General features: G+C 44.0%; 1 protein-coding gene across 1 annotated transcript; it reads left to right on the forward strand.

Moving 5' to 3' along the window:
* Positions 1-6875: 6875 nt before the first annotated feature.
* MRPL50 (mitochondrial ribosomal protein L50) lies at positions 6876-9723 on the forward strand. The gene is made up of 2 exons (XM_060237133.1): positions 6876-7078; positions 9084-9723. Exons 1-2 carry the CDS (start codon positions 6990-6992, stop codon positions 9472-9474), a joined length of 480 nt encoding a protein of 159 aa, XP_060093116.1. The 5' UTR covers positions 6876-6989; the 3' UTR covers positions 9475-9723.
* Positions 9724-18105: the final 8382 nt, after the last annotated feature.

An 18105-nucleotide genomic window follows, 5' to 3' on the forward strand; every position in this document is an offset into this window, starting at 1 on the left:
TTATTCATTTCCAGTCTCAGCAGTACCTTGACTTTGATACTCTGTTAGTACTACCTGAAGCACAAGTACAGGAGTGTCTTGTTTCAAAAAATCTGTGAGCTAGGCAGTACACATCTCTAATTCAAATCATTTATGAACAAGTTAAAGAGCATGGGACCCAGTACCGAGCCCTGTGGCACCCCACTGCTTACCATCCTCCACTGCGAAGACTGCCCATTTATACTCACTCTCTGCTTCCTATTAATTAGCCAGTTTTTGATTCACAAGAGGACCTGTCCTTTTACTCCATGACTCTCGAGCTTTCTAAGAAGCCTTTGATGAGGAACTTTATCAAAAGCTTTCTGGAAGTCAAGGTAAACAACATCTATTGGGTCTCCTTTGTCCACATGTTGGTTCACCCCCTCAAAGAAATGCAACAGGGTAGTGAGGCAAGATCTTCCCTTACAGAACACATGCTGAGTCTTCCTCAATAACCTGTGATCATCAATGTGCCTACTCATTCTGTCCTTGATAATGGTTTCTACCAGCTTTCCCAGTATTGAAGTCAGACTGACTGGCCTGTAATTTCCCGGATCTCCTCTGGAACCCTTTTTAAAGATGGGGGTGACATTTGCTACCTTCCAGTCCTCAGGAACGGAGTCAGATTTCAATGAAAGATTACACATTTTGTCGGGAGATCCACAAGTTCAACTTTGAGTTCTTTCAGAACTCTTGGATGTATGCCATCCGGACCTGGTGACTTACTAGTTTTTAATTTGTCTATCAGTTGTAGGACCTCCTCTCTTGTCACCTCATCTGACTCAGGTCTTTCAACACCCCTTCCAAAATTAGCGGTTCTGGAGCGGGCAAACACTTCTCGTCTTCCACAGTGAAGACGAAGGCAAAAAATGCATTCAGCTTCTCAGCCATTTCCCTATCCTCCTTCAGTAATCCTTTTACCCCTTGGTCATCCAAGGGCCCCACTGCCTCCCTGGCTGGTTTCCTGCTTCTAATATATTTGAAGAATTTTTTATTGTTGGTCTTTATGTTTTTTTGCAATAACCTCCTCATAGTCCCTTTTTGCCTGCCTGATCACAGTCTTGCATTTGATTTGCCACAGCCTGTGTTCCCTTTTGTTAATCTCACTTGGACTAGCTTTCCACCGCTTAAAGGAGTCCTTATCTTTTACAGCTTCCATTACTTTGTTTGTTAACCATGCAGGCCTTTTCTTATACCTGTTTGTGCCTTTCCTAACTTGTGGTATATATTTTATCCGAGCTTCTAGGATTGTAGTTTTAAATAGCCTCCAAGCTTCCCCAAGGGTTTTGACTGTATTTACCTTTCCTTTCAGTTTCCTCTTCACATGCCTCCTCATCTCAGAGCATTTACCCCTTTTAAAGTTAAACGTAGTTGTGCCGGTCTTTTGGGGCAACTCTCTATTTATACAAACGGTGAAATCAATAACATTATGGTCACTGCTCCCATTGTTAAATACATACAACCACCAAAGGTCTGAGAAAAACAAGCTCTCCCTCTTCTTTTCTGGAGATATTTCAAGACCGGAGAAAGAGACACCCAAGGCAAGTTTGTACCACCAGCTCCTGGGAAGACAACTAATGGCCTGATACAGTTTCCCGAGTGTTTTCTGTCTGTTTTTCAGTTGAAAACTAACTTGGATATCTTGACAGAAAAGTGGCATAGAAATGCATCGAATAATAAAATCCTGCCAACAAGGACCTTGAGACAGCAATTAAAACGGGAAGCATTCATTTTGTATCCCTCGTGATTTACATTTATCCTTATGAAGACCCTGTTAAAGTAAGACAGGGTGGGCCACCTAATGGGTATCAGGACTGCACGGGGATTTGAACCCTGTTTTCTCCAATAAGAGTGTGGCATTTCATTTCACTATGTCACATGAATTCATTCATAACATTTACTATGGAACTCAAGGTGACATACATAGGATTCCCAGGTGGCCTATCCCAGAGCTGATGCAGAAGATGGCTGCATTTTGATGCTTTCAAACCATACTCTGTAATTCAGACTGCATGCATACCACACCTTCACCTTGCAATCTATACACAGGTTTGGATACATCAGTGTTGGCAAATAGCCCATGTCATGCTCCCACTGCTGATTCACGAGGTGTATGAGACACTGCTGCAGCTCTTCTCTCTGTAATGGATCCATAGGAGCCAACAAGGAAGAAACAGCTTGAAGTATTATTGGTGGTCTTAACAAATATACCCTATTTTGTAGTTCTGCTTATGAGATCATTTGTATTGGGGTTCCTGTAGCCAAGGAAAAAATGCATGAACAATATAATATAGTGGTTCAACGCAATGAAGAGGCGAGGTGCTAGTGATCACAGATCTTTTTATCACAGCATACCAACAGGACCAACTATATATACACACTCAAGGTTCCTGTGCTAGCCTGGACCATTCAAACCAGCAGGGGCCCCGTGATTGGAGCAAGACAGCAGGGATTCGGATCCTACTGCCCATTGTTCCCAAGTCCCCAAGCTCAGTCCTACAGGCTCCAATGAGCCAGGCAAGAACCCCATACATTATAGATATTTCAGATCACATATACGACTGACAGATACCTTAACAATGGGTAGGTGGGTACTGTGTTGCTCTGAAGTAGTAGAACACAGTTTGAGTCAAGGGGCACTTTTAAGACAAAAGTTTTATTCAAGGTATGAGCTTTCATGTACACACACTTCCTCAGATACAATTAAATGGAATGTATCAGTCCATACAGAGGTTGATCAGCAAATTAGCATACAACATAATTAAGATGTTTTAACAGATACAAACAAATAACAGACTAAGTTTATAAGGTCACTATTGTTTGAATTGAATTCTGAGGGAAACAGTGAAGCAAATTTGTCAAAATTGGAGATGTGTAAATGTATCCTTAATTGTGGACATATTTATTTGCTTCACTGTGAAGCTCTAGGAATATTCCTGATATCTGTGGTATTAGCACATCCCCCCCCCCACTTTTCCTCCTGTTCTGTAGAACAAGGGCAGGAATTAGGGTTGGCAGGTCTGTGTTGGAAAATACCTTGATACTTTGGAGGTGGATCTGAGAGAGGGTGGGGCTTGAGGAGGGCCTCAGCGTGGTTCAATGCCATAGAGTCCACTCTTCAAAGCAGCCATTTTCTCCAGGGGAGCTGATATCTGCCAGCTGGATATCAGTTCTAAAAGCAGGAGATCTCCAGCTCCCCCCCCCCCGGAGGCTGGCAACCCCAGCAGGAGCTAAGTGATGGGGCTGGAGACTGACTGCGGCAGAGGGCAAACTGGTAAGCCTATTTTACACAGAGGCCAGCCAGTTCCCCTGGAAGAGCAATAAACAGCATAGAGTCCAAGCCCAGATATAGTCCCAGGCTATATCTGCATCTGTCTAACCAAACCCAGGAATCTAATCTGGAAAAGTCTGATTACTAGCACCCCTAAGTAGCCATGTAGTGTGAGAAAAGCAGGATACAAGCATTCTAATAAATACACAGCATGTGTTAATTTTTTTGACAAAGAACAATTATAATAAGTTGGATTCAGGTGGATTTTGTTTGGAGTAAACATTACAATCAAGGAAAAAATCTCTGGGTTTTGCACTGGCCATGTGTATGTTTGGTTGGATAATCAGAGCGGAAAGCACTTGAGTGAATCTTTGCTGATGCATGACAGATCTTAATTGCTTTCTGCACATTAATCAATTATATTTGTAGACACAGTTATACACAGACTGCAAACCTGCACATCCGCTCTGCTGTGGGCTGTTCTAAATCAACAGCTCTTATAGTGGTGGACAGAAGTGAAGAGGAGGGAGCCATGATCTTAAAAGATATCTAAATTCCTATTTCTCCCTATTCTCTTTATTTTGGTAAAGAGCTGTTATATGTGACAGGCTCCATGAAATGAAGCAAAATGACAGGATCTACGTTGGGGGCATCCTTCCTTATTTTTTCATCATTTAGTCCATTAGATCTGATCAGGGGTCATTTTGTAGAAAAATAGTTGGGGGGAGTTCATCCAGGGATTGTTATGCAGCTTCACCTACTATTTAATAGACAAGGTGGGAAGGAGGAGGTGGAACTCTCAGAAAGGTTCAGGAGCTGTGCTCCTGTGAACTCCCGCTGAATCCAAGGCCTGGATCAGATTTATGTCATATACATCTTCTCTTAAAAATACACTAGTGTGTATTTCCTATAAAAAGAGAATGTAAGATTGGTCAATCCTATTACAGAAAATTTACAGATCTGAAAATGTGGAGGGCACATATATAGGCTGATGTAGGAACACTTTCTGATTTTGCTTACCACAACAACAGGCCTTATTTCTTCATGAAAAATTGGGGGAGGGAACTCTAGCTATATACTCAGCTGTTAATAACTGTGAGCCAAATTGCACAAAATCTCATGAGTGGTTTGAAGAACCTGGTGACAAATCTGCATTGTTAGGTATGTTCAAGCCTATTTAACAAGATGCCAATCCCTCTGTGTCTCACCTAATTTAATTTTCTTCTGTGCAGCTAATTTAATTTTGTTCTGGTGAGCAGGGCTGCCAACCTCAAGGTGACACCTGGAGATCTTCCACTATTACGGTTGATCTCCAGATGACCAAGATCAGTTCACCGAAGAAAATGGCTGCTTTGGAACAGGGCTGGTGCTAGGCTTCTGGCACCCTAGGCAAGTCACCTACTAGCGCCCCCCTCATTGTTAAAAAAAAAGTTGCGGGGAAAATGAAGAGTGCCAAACTTGAAATTTTTCACATTTTTAATTTACTGATTTTTAATTTTAATTTTTCCAAAAAATGTGATATGTTATAAAAAAAATTGTGAAAATAAGTGCTTACTGGCTGGGCCAGGAAGGAGGGTGGCAGGAAAGGATGAGGTGGGAGCCCAAGTCGCACGAGGGGGAGCTTGGCAGCTTGGTGATGGGAGAGGATGAGGCGGCAGGAGCCAGAGTCACGTGCCAGGGAGGGGGCACCCAGTGGCTTCCCATAGGCCAGGTGGTGCCCTAGGCGGGTGCCTACTTTTACCGACTCCCACGCACCGGCCCTGCTTTGGAGGGTTAACTCTATGGCACTATACCCTGCTGAGGTCCCTTCCCTCTCCAAACCCTGCCCTTCTCAATCCCCACCCCCAAAATCTCCAGGCATTTCCCAACCCAAAGCTGGAAACCTTAGCACTTAGGACTGAGGAATTCTAAACCACTTTATTAGGCTATTTTAAAAGAAATTGTATTTGTCCCACCCCCAGCCATCAGAATTTCATCTTGCCCATATGTAAATGCAGGAAATAAATATGTTCCTCCAACATAATGTGCGTATCACTTTCAATGGGGTGCTGAGTTTTGAGTTTTGGACTAGGATGGTTAAACCTCCCACTCTGGCTCTGCCATGAAATATTGCTGGATGACCTTGGACCAGTCATATTATCTCAGCTTATCCTACCTCACAACTGCCAGGTTCCCAACTGCCAGGTGCTGGCTGGAGATTTCCTGGGATTACAGCTGATCACCAGGTGACAGTGATCAGTTCATCTGGAGAAAATGGCTGCTTTGGAAGATGGACTCTGTAATGTACTGAGTGACGAGACGTTTTGAAGACAACATGCTTTATTAGCGAGTACGTCACAAGAGGGGGAAACGGGTCCCGATTATATACATACCCCTGAACAACCCTCAGCCTGGCCAGGTCCAATCCTGGCCAGTTAAACTTCCAGCCACAGATCTTGATTGGTGGAGTGTATTTGACTTCCACTGGTCACCTCTGTAGCGTTCGCTGTGTTCTAACTTCAGGACTGAAATGCAAGACACAACAGACTCTATGGCACTGAACTCCACTGAAGTCTCTCCCATGCCCAAACCCCTGCCTTCACAGGCTCCGCCTCCAAAATCTCCAAGTATTTCCCAGCTTGCAGCTGGCAACCTTACAAAGGTTGTCTTGAGGAAAAATGGGAGAACATTGTAAGCCACCAGGGTATCCACTGGGGAAAAGATGGGGTATAAATAAAAAGTATAAATAAAAAAAACATTTAATGCATTATCCTGAAATCCTTACACGTCTCCGTGGGTCAGCAAGTATCATTAGTCTCATCTTGTCTTGGGTTGTTTGTGTGATGCTCAGAGAAAGCAACCAGTAAGAGAGATCATAGCAAAGGCAACGTTTGCCCAGGCCCCAAGGTGTTCCATGTCCTCAGGACAGGGGTGGCTAAACTTGCTTAATATAAGAGCCACACTGAATAAACGTTACATGAAGGAAGGAAGGAAGGAAGGAAGGAAGGAAGGAAGGAAGGAAGGAAGGAAGGAAGGAAGGAAGGAAGGAAGGAAGGAAGGAAGGAAGGAAGGAAGGAAGGAAGGAAGGAAGGAAGGCAAATGGGTGGGGTAAGGGAGGAGGGAAGGAGAGGTGGAAAGAAAGCAACTTTAAATGCATTTCCCAAGCCACTGGCTGGCTTGGCTTGGCAAAGTGATTTAGATAGAGAAATGCCTTTCCCAAGGCGGCTGACGGGCGGTGGGGGCTTCGAGAGCCACACAGTATGTGTGAAAGAGCCACGTACGGCTTCTGGTCCGCAGTTTGGCCACCCCTGTCTTAGGAGGTGCTCTACATATGCGAGACAATATAGTTTTGAAAAGGGAAGCCGGTTTCTATATAAACGAAAGGCAACTAGCCAAATCGCCACGTTCAAATAGAATGACTCGAGCGTCGATGTAATTGCATCATTTGATACTGGGTCCGCGGGGTCTCTATAGAAAGGAACGCTGTAGTGGCACCAGAATTGGGGAAACTCTCAGTTGCCAAGGCGACGAAAGATAGCCGACCAATCACGCTTTATCGTAGAGCTTCTAACGCAGCAGACAACTTTTCCAGTATACTACAACTCCCACAAACCCTAGCGATATGGAAGGGGAAGGCCCTGGGAAACTGTTTGAGATTGCTTCTCCGTAGATTCAGCCACATTGCGTAAGAGGGTGGAGCTTGTTCTGTGTGTAGTCCAAGATGGCCGCTGCTACAGGGCTGGTCAGGGTTTGGAGACAGAGGCTAAATCTGGGAGTTGCTGCCCGCAGGAGCTTCTGGGGGAATTGGAGGTAACATCTGTTTGACAGGAAAGAAAATGCATTTAAATTAAAATGAGGGAGAAAAAATGGAGGAATGAAAGACTAGCAACGGAGCTTGAGGCAGAAGCACCTGGGAAATGCTGGCTGCATTCGTTTTTTGATTCCCGTCTCTGTGGCGCATCCATTTTAACTGTTTTGCTAATTCATGCAAGGTTTATCTTCACAAGACCCTGAAGCGTAGGGTTATGCTGACGGTTAAAGAGTAGTCCAAGGTCATTCTATAAGTTTCGGTTTCCCAGTAAAGTGTTGTAAATACATCATGTTGCAGCATAATTTCTTTGTTATAGTGCATTTTATCATGCCCATTCTTGAACGGTCCCAGAGCAGCATTTGTGGGTCTCACCTCCTCTACATTAGCTTGGCGGCACCACCACCGAGAGAGGTTAGATTTTGGGGGTGGGGGTGGAATTGGTCCAACCTCATCCGTAAAGCGTCATGGTTATTGGGATTTTAACTTGGCTCTCCAGGGCTCCGTGTTTAGTTTCAGGGAGGCTTTAATTTTAGTATTTCTACAGTTAGAAACAGAGAGGTTAGTCTGTTTCTTTTCTTGTGTTCTTTTTTTAAGGATTAGGGCTGTGACAGAGGTACTGTCACACTTGCATCTACTTGTAAAACCAGGATTCTGTTATCCTCCATTGGCAGACTGATAGAGCTTTTAATTGTCATAGGGGCTGTTCAGACGCACAGTATAATCAGTTGTCGCTGCTGTTTCATACCTGATTAAAAGTGGCTGATCAGACAGCAACATCTGCCTCCCGGTATTAACTCGTAGTAGCCCCCCCAAATTTTTCTCAGAACCGGAGTATTTTGTTACCTGCTCCTTTGTGTTTTTTTGAGTTCTCCATTTTTATCTCATAGTTTCCCCATCTGGATAGGCCTCTACCAACTTCCGGATGTCTGAAGGCTGTCCCGGAACAAAAGGAGTCTCAGACATCCGGTTTACGGTCACCATTTTTTTGTACTACTTAATGATATGCGCATAGCTGCATAACCACATAATGTTTTAACCTATGTGCATGTGCGCATGTGTACATACTGCGGGCATGTGCATAATGCATGCATGCGCATAATGCCCATAAAAGTGGAGGAAAAAAGAACTGCATGGTGCCATCATGTGGATGGCAGAAGACGGTTTCACTGCGGAGTGATTCGAGTTGCAGTATGGCAGTCTGATCGATAATATCCAGAACATAGATATTTGGAACAGAACCAGGTCAGTTTAACACACACACAAAATGGACTGGGGCCTTGGTGCTGCGTAGGTGTTTTATCTTTTTCCCATGCTATTTATTTCCCTGATCAAAATTGGACATATGAAAAAAGTACACATAAAAATGCTGCTAGAAGCCCAGAGGACTAAGATGCTGCACCTCTCCTTTCTCCCTGAAAGCCAGCAGCTTCTTTGGTGAAGAAGATAGCTATTCCCGCTATATCAGTTCCCTAAGGACTTCCTTGCTAGCATTAATGCTCTGCTCATATCAAACTTCTTTTGCAGCTGGCAAAACAAAATGGGTTACATCAAATCAGGTACTTCCTGTGAAACATATGGTAAGGTCTGTAGACCCAAATCTAATGAATAATTGAGTGGGGAGTAAACCGTTGATTACTGATCTGCTTACATGCTGAAGTAGTTGGACTATTTCAAAAGAGCACTAAAGCAGTGTACAGCTTCATGTCTTCATACCTCCCTCCCTTGGTGAATATATAGTTTGGAGTTTTGACAGTAGGAACATGCCATTCCCACAATAAATCTTACTTGAATAGTTATAATCATTAGGGCAATGTAGTGACTTTAAATAATGGACCTTTGTTCTGATTTCTGGGCTGAGAAAATAAACTTGCTTAAAATCCATGTTATGGCTGATGTGCAGATCAAATTGAGATCAGGATTTCATTGTAAGCTTCTTGTTGATAACAGGGCATGATAGAAAGACAATTTAAAATATACAGATTTCTTGCAATTGATCTTTAACAGGAAGAAGCAGGAAGAAGCAGAGGCAATAGAACCACCTGTTCCAGTGGAAAAGCAACCAGTTCTGGTTTGCCCTCCACCTCGGAGCAGAAAATACCTTCCACCTAAGGATCTTCAGAGTCGCTTAGAGGCTCGTGTCAGAGAGATATTTGGATCCTCCATTTCCAAGGAGTGGCAACAGGTGTCTCTGGGAGAAAGCAAGCTAAAGTATTGTTTGTTGGCGCAGTTGGCTGAAGATCTGGGCCATGCTGTCCCTAATTCCCGTCTCCATCAGATGAAGAATGCTAGTGATGTTTTGGCTTTTTACAGCATACCTGTGAAAGACGTCTCCAAGTTTGATGAACTAAGCACACAGGAGCTTCCCCCGAACCTGAGAATCCGCTGGCAGTACTGAGCCATTTTAGAGGGAAAGGAGAGTTCCTTCTAGAGGAATGCCTGAAAGCACACCATTGAGAACTCTCATCTTTGCAAAAACTTCTTTCAAAAAGTATCGCTGCTGGCAGTAGGCTTTGTTCTTCAACTCCAGTACTTTGTGGTTGGTGAGAGGAATAATTTGAGTACATTTCTTAGAGGCTGGTCATTGTTGAATAGAAAAGGTGGCAACTGGAATAAAATGCTGTGCCATAAATGAGCCTTAACTTGGTTTTTGTTCTTCTTTGTCCAAAACCAAAGAAAGTGTGCGTTATTTTTCCAGCATCTTGGTTTCAAGCATTTCTCCGTGCAAAGGCCTACTGCTTAGATTGTGCTATATCATCATGTGTAAGTTCTTTGGTATTTAATCAGAAGAGACAAGAAGTACTTTTCTGCCCCTACTTAGTAATAATGTTCATTAAGAGAATAATTAGTAATGCACATTAAGAAAATAATGGAAATGTCTTGTAAATGAAATTGCAGCAACCATTCTGTGTAGGTATTGTTACCGGGGGGGGGGGGGGGGGAGATACTGTCAAACAGAAAATGTTTCTGTATGGCTTTGGGAGACCATCTGTAATTGCATGTGTGTTCAGGAGTTAATTTTTACCCCCTGGGACCAACGAGATCTGGCAACCTGCATGTTACTATCAAGACCAGACTGCTGTAATGCACTACAGTTAGTTCACTCCACCATCACTTGGTTATTATCAGGAGCTAGGCAGAACATGCATGTCACTCCCATTCTGTAGTCACTATTGGAAAGGAAAGGAAAGGTCCCCTGTGCAAGCACCAGTCGTTTCTGACTCTGGGGTGACGTTGGTTTCACAATGTTTTCACAGCAGGCTTTTTACGGAGTGGTTTGCCATTGCCTTCCCCAGTCTTTTATACTTTTCCCCTCAGCAAGCTGGGTACTCATTTTACCAACCTTGGAAGGATGGAAGGCTGACCTTGGGCCGGCTACCTGAATCCAGCATCCACCAGAATCGAACTCAGGTCGTGAGCAGAGTTCAGACCTCAGTACTGCAGTACTGCTGCTTCACCACTCTGTGCCACAGGGCTGATAGTCACTCTATTGACTACCCAGTAATTAGCAAGCTCAGTTTAAGGTACAAGTATTACATGCAAAGCCTTTCATGGCTTTGGTGCCTCATATCTGCAGGACAGCCTCTCCTATGCTCTACCACAACTGTGTTGTTTATTGCAGCAGAGCACTCCTTGTGCTGCAAATGGGCAAAATCAACAAGTGCCCATGCCTTTTCAGTCTCTGCTGTGGCCTTCACCTTATGGAATGGCATCTTTGTTAAAGCTAGGAAGGTCCTAGCTATCCTGGCTTTCTTCAAGCTGCAAAATGGAATAACTCGAGGGCTTTTTGCACAGGTGAAATAAGACTTTAATGTAATAAAATGCTCAGAGAGTTGCATTGGTAAAGGGATGGGAACTGTGGCCTGTGCTGCTGCATTGCTATCTACCACTGTAAGTATCCTCCAGACTAGGTAGTTCTACATCATGTATAAAGTTTAAAAGCTCATGCTTTGTTTCAGTTGAGTTTGAGATTTTTGTAGTCCAAACCCTATTGTACTGTTCTTTGGATGCCCTATCCAGTTGATTATACTTGACTTACACCATGTTACCCACCCTGTGTATCAGTGAGAAAGGCAAACTATAAACTACCTAATAATAATAAGCATGATTTTGCAGAGATCAGTGAGTTGCAGTAGAACTGGGAAGGAAACAAAATGTTGTTCCACTGATGGAAGTGCCTCCTGTCCACAGAAAATGTAGTCTGGATCCAGCTGTGCATGCCTCAGAGAATTTTCTTATCCTCCTTTCCCCCCAGCCCTGAAAAAAGTATGAGCAAGACAAGTTATGATACTCCACGTGACTGTGTTGTAGAAGTTGGTGGTTCTAAGACAGCCTTGGCCACGTGTTCTGAGATTAAGGCTTTCAGCTGTATCCTTGCAGAACTGGCCAAATAGACTATGATCCTCTTTTTGACAGCCTTGCTACCTAATAGCTAAATTCTACTTCTCTCTTGCTAGGGCAATAAAGGCCAAAATGCTTACATGCTCCCTGGACTAATTACTGTTTGATCAATGGTCAGCTCACATTAATTCCATTCCAAACGTTTCCTTTCTAGACTCCATAGTGTAGCTTATTATTTTGATTTTTAACCTTTAAAAACAAATGATCTTGCTTTTTCCCTCTTTCCCTGCATCATTCCTAGTGGCAGAAGAGCAAGTGGATGGCTATTAAAGATGAGGAATGACGGTGCTTGCAGTGCCTAGTTGATGCCAGCTTTTCCCATTATTAGAGAAGTTACAGATTCTTTGTTTTAAAACTTCTGCATGAGTTCCTAAATGAACATAATCACTGTTCCATGTATAGACTACTTTTAATTGGGCTTGAGCCGAGCGTGCTCCCTCACCCAATCAACCAGAGTTCTGTTGAAGCAGGAATTGTTTATATAGGGCTTATCAGTAGGCCTGGAAAAATACCTCACAATCTCTATACTAATATCTCCTGTGTTTCTCAAGGAATCAGGTCTATTATAGCAGTTTATATACATTTTGATAACATATCCAATGTGGGACAGGTTAATTATAATTGGTTTATCCAAACATGACCCAATAGCTTATCTAAGTTCTCATTGACCAGTTTCCCCTCAGGTTACTTGAACCCTTGCCAAAACGTTGAGCTGGTGCTGGTACAAAAAAGTGTATACCTTAGCATATCCAAAAAACAAACAAAATGCTAGCCAAGGCCAGTTGTAGGTTGCTGGAAGTTCCATTACTAGGGTTACACTGGATTATTCTGGGATGCGTGGGGCTGTTGCCAACATGCCTAGGTCAGTTTACTGTTGTTTTGACCCATCTGCAGCTATATGAAATGTGGAAGTTTTCCTCGAGAACATTTCCCTTTGTTTAGCACTTTCCCTGAGATGAAGATCTTTGTTTGGGAACACAGTCTTCTCTCTTGGTAATACTTTCTGGCTTAAAGTTTTCTCTATTAGAAAAATAAAGCTTCAGTATAAAATGTTTTAGGTTTAATAAATATATCCCATGTTCAAGTATGATTTTCAGTGCAAGGCACAGCTTCTAATTAATCCCTGAAGTGTTAGTTCAAGTTTGATGTGCAGACAGGTTGATTTGTCCATCAAGAAGCAGGAACAAAATCTCTGCAGCATAAAGAGCAAAGCTAAGGTAGCCTGGGCAGAAACAGTGAACAAAGAGGGAAATAATCTGTTTGCTTCATTTAGATACTCTTGTATCACACTCACAGGGTGTCTGTTGTGGGGGAGGAAGGTAAAGGAGATTGTGAGCCGCTGTGAGACTCTTCGGAGTGGAGGGCGGGATAAATCCATTATCATCTTCTTGTGTGAGAGAGTGAATGGGAGGCACACAAAAATAACACCAGTCAGTGTGAATGAGTGTGACTGTGCTAACAATTCCAGTGTTCCTGGAAAGTAATCACAAACCTTGGAAACAGGATGGATTCTCTAATTTTGATACTGCACGCTGGTCATGATTGCCAAGTCCTGTTGAAACTGAGTGAAGGTCTGTCTAGTCTGAAAGTAGAACCAGGTGCTAATTAGGAAAAGCCTGAATGGGGAGCATCAACTATTGGCAATTCTAAATCTTTTGGCACATGGTAATGCCTTTTGGGAAAGCATCACTGAACAGTCTAACTTTCAGCATAGACAATCAGGGCTTACATTGTCCAGCTTTCAAGAGCACTGCTTAATGCTAGTTTTAACTAGACAGAGGCCACAAATAGCGACAGCACTCCAAGGAAAGATCCAGAAATAAAGGCCACGTTTGAACAAAGTTAGAGTCCAGTAGCACCTTTAAGACCAACCAAGTTTTATTCAGAATGTAAGCTTTCAGATGCCTAATGACGTGTGCATGCACACAAAAGCTTACATTCTGAATAAAACTTCGTTGGTCTTAAAGGTGCCACTGGACTCCAGCTTTGTTCTATTGCTTCAGACCAATACGACTGCGCACCTGGATCTAAAAAAAACGTTTTCACGGCAGACTTTTTACGGGGTGGTTTGCCATTGCTTTCCCCAGTCATCTACACTTTCCCCACAGCAAGCTGGGTACTCATTTTACTGACCTCGGAAGGATGGAAGGCTGAGTCAACCTGAGCCGGCTACCTGAAACCAGCTTCTGCTGAGATCTAAAGGCCACATTTATCAGGAACAATCCAGATGTCCCCAAAAAGTTGTTCTACAGTGACACTGTGTGGCCCATGATGGTACTTTCTGATTGATCAGCATTCTGGGGAAATGATGGCCACTGAAAAGAAATGCAAGCCAATGAGTGACCCTTGGGGTTTGTTTGTTTTCCCTGTCTTCACTTTCTGTGTTATGACTGAACCATCCAATGACAGGATCTTACAAGTGGAAGAGTTCTCCTTTAGATTCTGAAGGAGAACTCTTCCACTTGTAAGAGCCTGTCATTGGAGAGAAAGAAGGATCAAGGTCACATTTAGTTTTCCTCAAAAACTCTGTGATGTGTGCTAGATCTGCCAGCTGCTGGACCCTGCTTGTTCTCTCAAGCTGAATCCTTTTCAGATTTGAAAGGGAGAGAGGAGATACACATTATTATTTCACCTTCTAAGTGTCAAGTAGTTTAGTGTCCAAAGTCCTTTTGTTAACATTTGGCTGCACTTGGGGTTTCAGAATGTATGCCTCCCCCCCTTTTTTTTTTGCAAGATTCCTTCCAGAAGAAGGAGGAGGAGGACTGCAGATTTATACCCCACCCTTCTCTGAATGGGACTCAGAGCAGCTTACAATCTCCTATATCTTCTCCCCCTCTGGCTAGTTATTTGAATGGGAGACCTCTAAGGAATACCAGGGTTGTGATGTAGCGGCAGGGAATGGCAAAAACCACCTCTGAATCTGTCTTGCCTTGATAACGGTATGGGGTTGCCATGAGTCCACTGTGACCTGATGGCACTTTCCACCACTGTCTTGGGGTGGGGGGAAGATTCAATCATCACATAATATAATTCCAAATCAGCCTTTTGTTTTTCAGTGTAAGTGCTGTTACATTTTAAAATCAGCTTTTTCAAGTGGAGGGTTTGAAATGCGACAAACAAGTCTCTGGATTTCTGAAAACAGCAGCATTCAAATACTGGACACTGCTTAGCATTTTCCATTTCATCCTTTTAGAAAGTCTGTCACTCACAGCCAAGTCTGTTCTGTCATTTACAAATTAAAGTAGGCATTGAATTCTTCGCCAGGAGGGCGCTGCTTCACAGCCTGCGAAGCCAAGGAGCAAATACCTGCTGTTGGCACCAAGCTGCAGAGTCTTGTGAGCAAAAATTCTACTTTGTGAGCTACTGGCATTAAAATTGTGAGCTACTGGCATTAAAGTTGTGAGCTACGGCGTAAGTTATTGTGCTCTAGGGCTATTTTTCCTGAGCCAAGACAAAAATGTGTGAGATCATGGAGGCTAAAATTCTGTGAGCTATTTCAGGCTAACTCAGCTTAGAGGCAACACTGGTTGGCACTGGAGCCAGCGGGCAGCCACCGCCAGTCCCTGGTGGGCGCGCTTAGAGAAAACACGTGCGCACGATCCGCAGTGCTAACCAGACAGTTGGTCTCCAGTGCGCAGCCCCTTGGCTTTTAGTGCTCGAGGCATAAAAGTGCTTCACAAGCGCAGCACAACCTGCAACGCTCCTACTGATGCCGAACCTGCGCGGGAAATGAAATCGGAGCTTCTGCCGCCCGCAAGCCCAGCAAAAGTTACCACGGGGAGGGGGGCGTAACCATGAGACCATCTGTGTGACCCTGGCGAACGAGCCACAAGAAGCTTGGCAGCGCAGCCATAGTACGCTAGGGTTTCTTCATCGGGTTCCCATCCTCTGGGGAGGCGTGGCAGGAGAGCAAAGAAGCCGCCACTGGGAGGGGAACGCCTGGCTGTCCTCCAGGTGCCGCCGGCCAAAGCTCCCGCCTCCTCTTGGCCTTGCATGCGCCTTCTCCGCCCCTCGCCCCAGAACCTGCGCTCGGGAAACGCCGCCAGTCGCTGAAGTCTTTCTTGGGGAAGCGGAGCCCTTCCAGCGCAGGAGCCAGCTCGAGCAGAAATCGGGAAGTGGCAAGGCAAGTTGATCCCCTGAAGTCCTCCTGGGTGCTGTGTCCTTCCGGGTGAAGTGACAGACAGCTTGGTAGGGGGTGGCGCGGAGGAGTCAGGACTCGAACTCCCTCGGTGTGCATGGGGGCGCCCGGGATCTGAACGTCGACGTTGCTAGCGAGGGAGAAGGGAAGATTTGGTGGGGTGTGTGCATGCTTCTGGGTCCGAAAGATCGCCCTCCATTTTTGGAAGGAAAGCTTGTGGCTTCATCTGTGCTTCTCTGGCCTGGCTTTAAACCAGTCGCTCAAGGGGCTGTCGCCTAAGTTGGGCCTCGTACAGAAAAGAAAACCCTCTGCCCCTTTCTCCCCCTTCCCTAAGTTGTCCCCGCCCTTGTGGGGAAAGTTGAACTGATATGCTTGGCAAACCCGTGATAAGATTCAGATCTCAGGTCGGGGTGCATAGCCAAGCCGGCCTACAGTCACATGGCACGGCAGCGTTAAACTTACGAAAGGGGACGGGTGGGTAGCCCTGTTAGTCTGAAGCAACGGAACAAAGCTGGAGTCCAGTGTCACCTTTACGACCAACAAAGTTTAATTCTGGGTACAATTGTGCATGAGCACAGAAGTTAAGCTTTGTTGTAAGAGTTTCACTGGACTCCAACTTTGTTCTAATTCAGGGGGAGAGGGAGAGAGCGATGTGGAAGTAGGCAGGGCCGGAGTAACCCTGTGGAGGCCCCTAGGCCGTCAAAATCTTGGGGGTCCCCTTGCAAATTATCTCAGAGTCAGATCACTTGCCCCACTGCTCACGGTCCCCATTGCAGCCTACAAGCACCTTCTCAAAAGCCACTTTGGCAAAGCTGCGAGGGAGGCAAACTTGGCAACACCAGCAGCAGCCGCACCAAGCAAGTTGGGCAAAGAGCAGCTCAGTTGCTGGCTTCACATGCAGGCTCTGAGGCCTGCAAGGAGGGGGAAAACTGAGGGGGGGGGGATTTGACCTTATGAGCATGGGGGAAAAAAGTGTAATCCCGTGCAGATGGGTACAAAAATCACCATGTATCAATTAAATCATGGGACTGTAGAATTTTAGCTATCTCAGTACTTATTGACTTCCTTTTAGCCAATTTTTTTGAAATCTGGGATTTATCTTTCATAACATCTAGGACCGAGTTCAAATCAGCCCCAATAATTGTTGTACCTTCTTTAAATTGTGTCCACTGTTGTAAAGCAGCCTCCAAGAAGGATTCTTGATTCTCATTGGGAGCATAAATTGCACCCAAAGTTACTTTACAAGAGCCTATCCACCCTTTAACAAAAATATATCTACCTAAATCTTTTTCAGAAGCTTCAAATTTAAAATGTAGTTTTGTGGAAATAAGGATAGCCACTCTTCTAGATCTGGAAGAGCCTATAGACTGATATTGCAGTGGGAACAAACGGTTTTGCCTGAGAACTTTGGTGTGTTTCCTGTACAAAGATAATGTCTGATTTATCTCTCTTCAAATGAGCCAAAAACCGAGATCTTTTAATTGCTGTATTGATACCATTAATATTTACTGAAGTTACCCTGATTTGCTGGTCTTTACCAACTATGACCCCTCCACCACTGTTAGAGTCTAAACCAATGCAAACTCACATATCTAAAATCTTTATTTCTTCCTAACAGTGGATGGCTCAAAACAGGAGTCCCCCCCTTATTAAAAATAAACAAAGAGGGACACACAGTGAACTGTGTTTCCAACTAGAGCCAATAAAAAGACTTCCAGAAGACATCACCCCTCCCTCCCATTAGTATATCTAAGTCATTTGTTTACCATAATTCACCTTGATGTCAGAACCTCATTGTCACAGTCTATTAAGATTAGTATGTTTATACTTAAAGAGTTAAGAAACAAAAATACCCTCAAGTCTAATTCTCCTTATCTGGAGGAGTAACTAGCATATGCTTTCTCTTCTTCTGATTCCCAGCTGACTCTGATTGCAGGCTTTTATTGCTTTGGACTGCACACAGTAGCCTTTTCCCTGTTCAGCATCAAAAGCTGAAAATAGATTTCCTTGGTGATAAACTGCCAATCTTCCTGAAGAAAGCCATGTGTACCTGATGTTAGCCTCTCTCAGGGCACTAGCTGTCTCTTTAAGGTCTTTTTGTCTTTGGAGTGCCTCCTCTGGTATATCAGGAAAAACCATAACTGAGATTTCTTGATGAAGCTGAGGGCAGCTAGTCTTAAAATGTTTTTCCTAATGTCCTTGTTCCCAAAAGTAGCAATTATGTCCCTTGACATTTTCCTTTTGGGATTGATAGTCTTCTATCTTCCAACTCTAAAAGCAGAGGAGATAAAGGAAGGTGGTTTCTCTTTTAAGTGCAACAATGAGGTAAGCCAATCCATCAGAAAACCAGATAATTCTTCTGATAAATATTTTCCGGTATCCTGCGGAATTTCAAATTCCAGGTGGATCAATTTATCTTGGTGCTATTGTAATGTATCTCGTAAGGAATTAATTTCAGTAGCATTCTGAAGAGCCAATTCTTTACTTCCT

The sequence above is a fragment of the Heteronotia binoei genome, chromosome 4, assembly GCF_032191835.1.
Source record: "Heteronotia binoei isolate CCM8104 ecotype False Entrance Well chromosome 4, APGP_CSIRO_Hbin_v1, whole genome shotgun sequence".
In the NCBI taxonomy this organism is placed as follows: domain Eukaryota; kingdom Metazoa; phylum Chordata; class Lepidosauria; order Squamata; family Gekkonidae; genus Heteronotia; species Heteronotia binoei.

Bases quoted from the DNA above. Each gene is read 5' to 3' on its own strand.
- MRPL50 (XM_060237133.1), top strand. From the start codon at position 6,990: ATGGCCGCTGCTACAGGGCTGGTCAGGGTTTGGAGACAGAGGCTAAAT. The intron at 7,079-9,083 runs GTAACATCTGTT...GATCTTTAACAG, and splicing joins AGCTTCTGGGGGAATTGGAG to GAAGAAGCAGGAAGAAGCAG.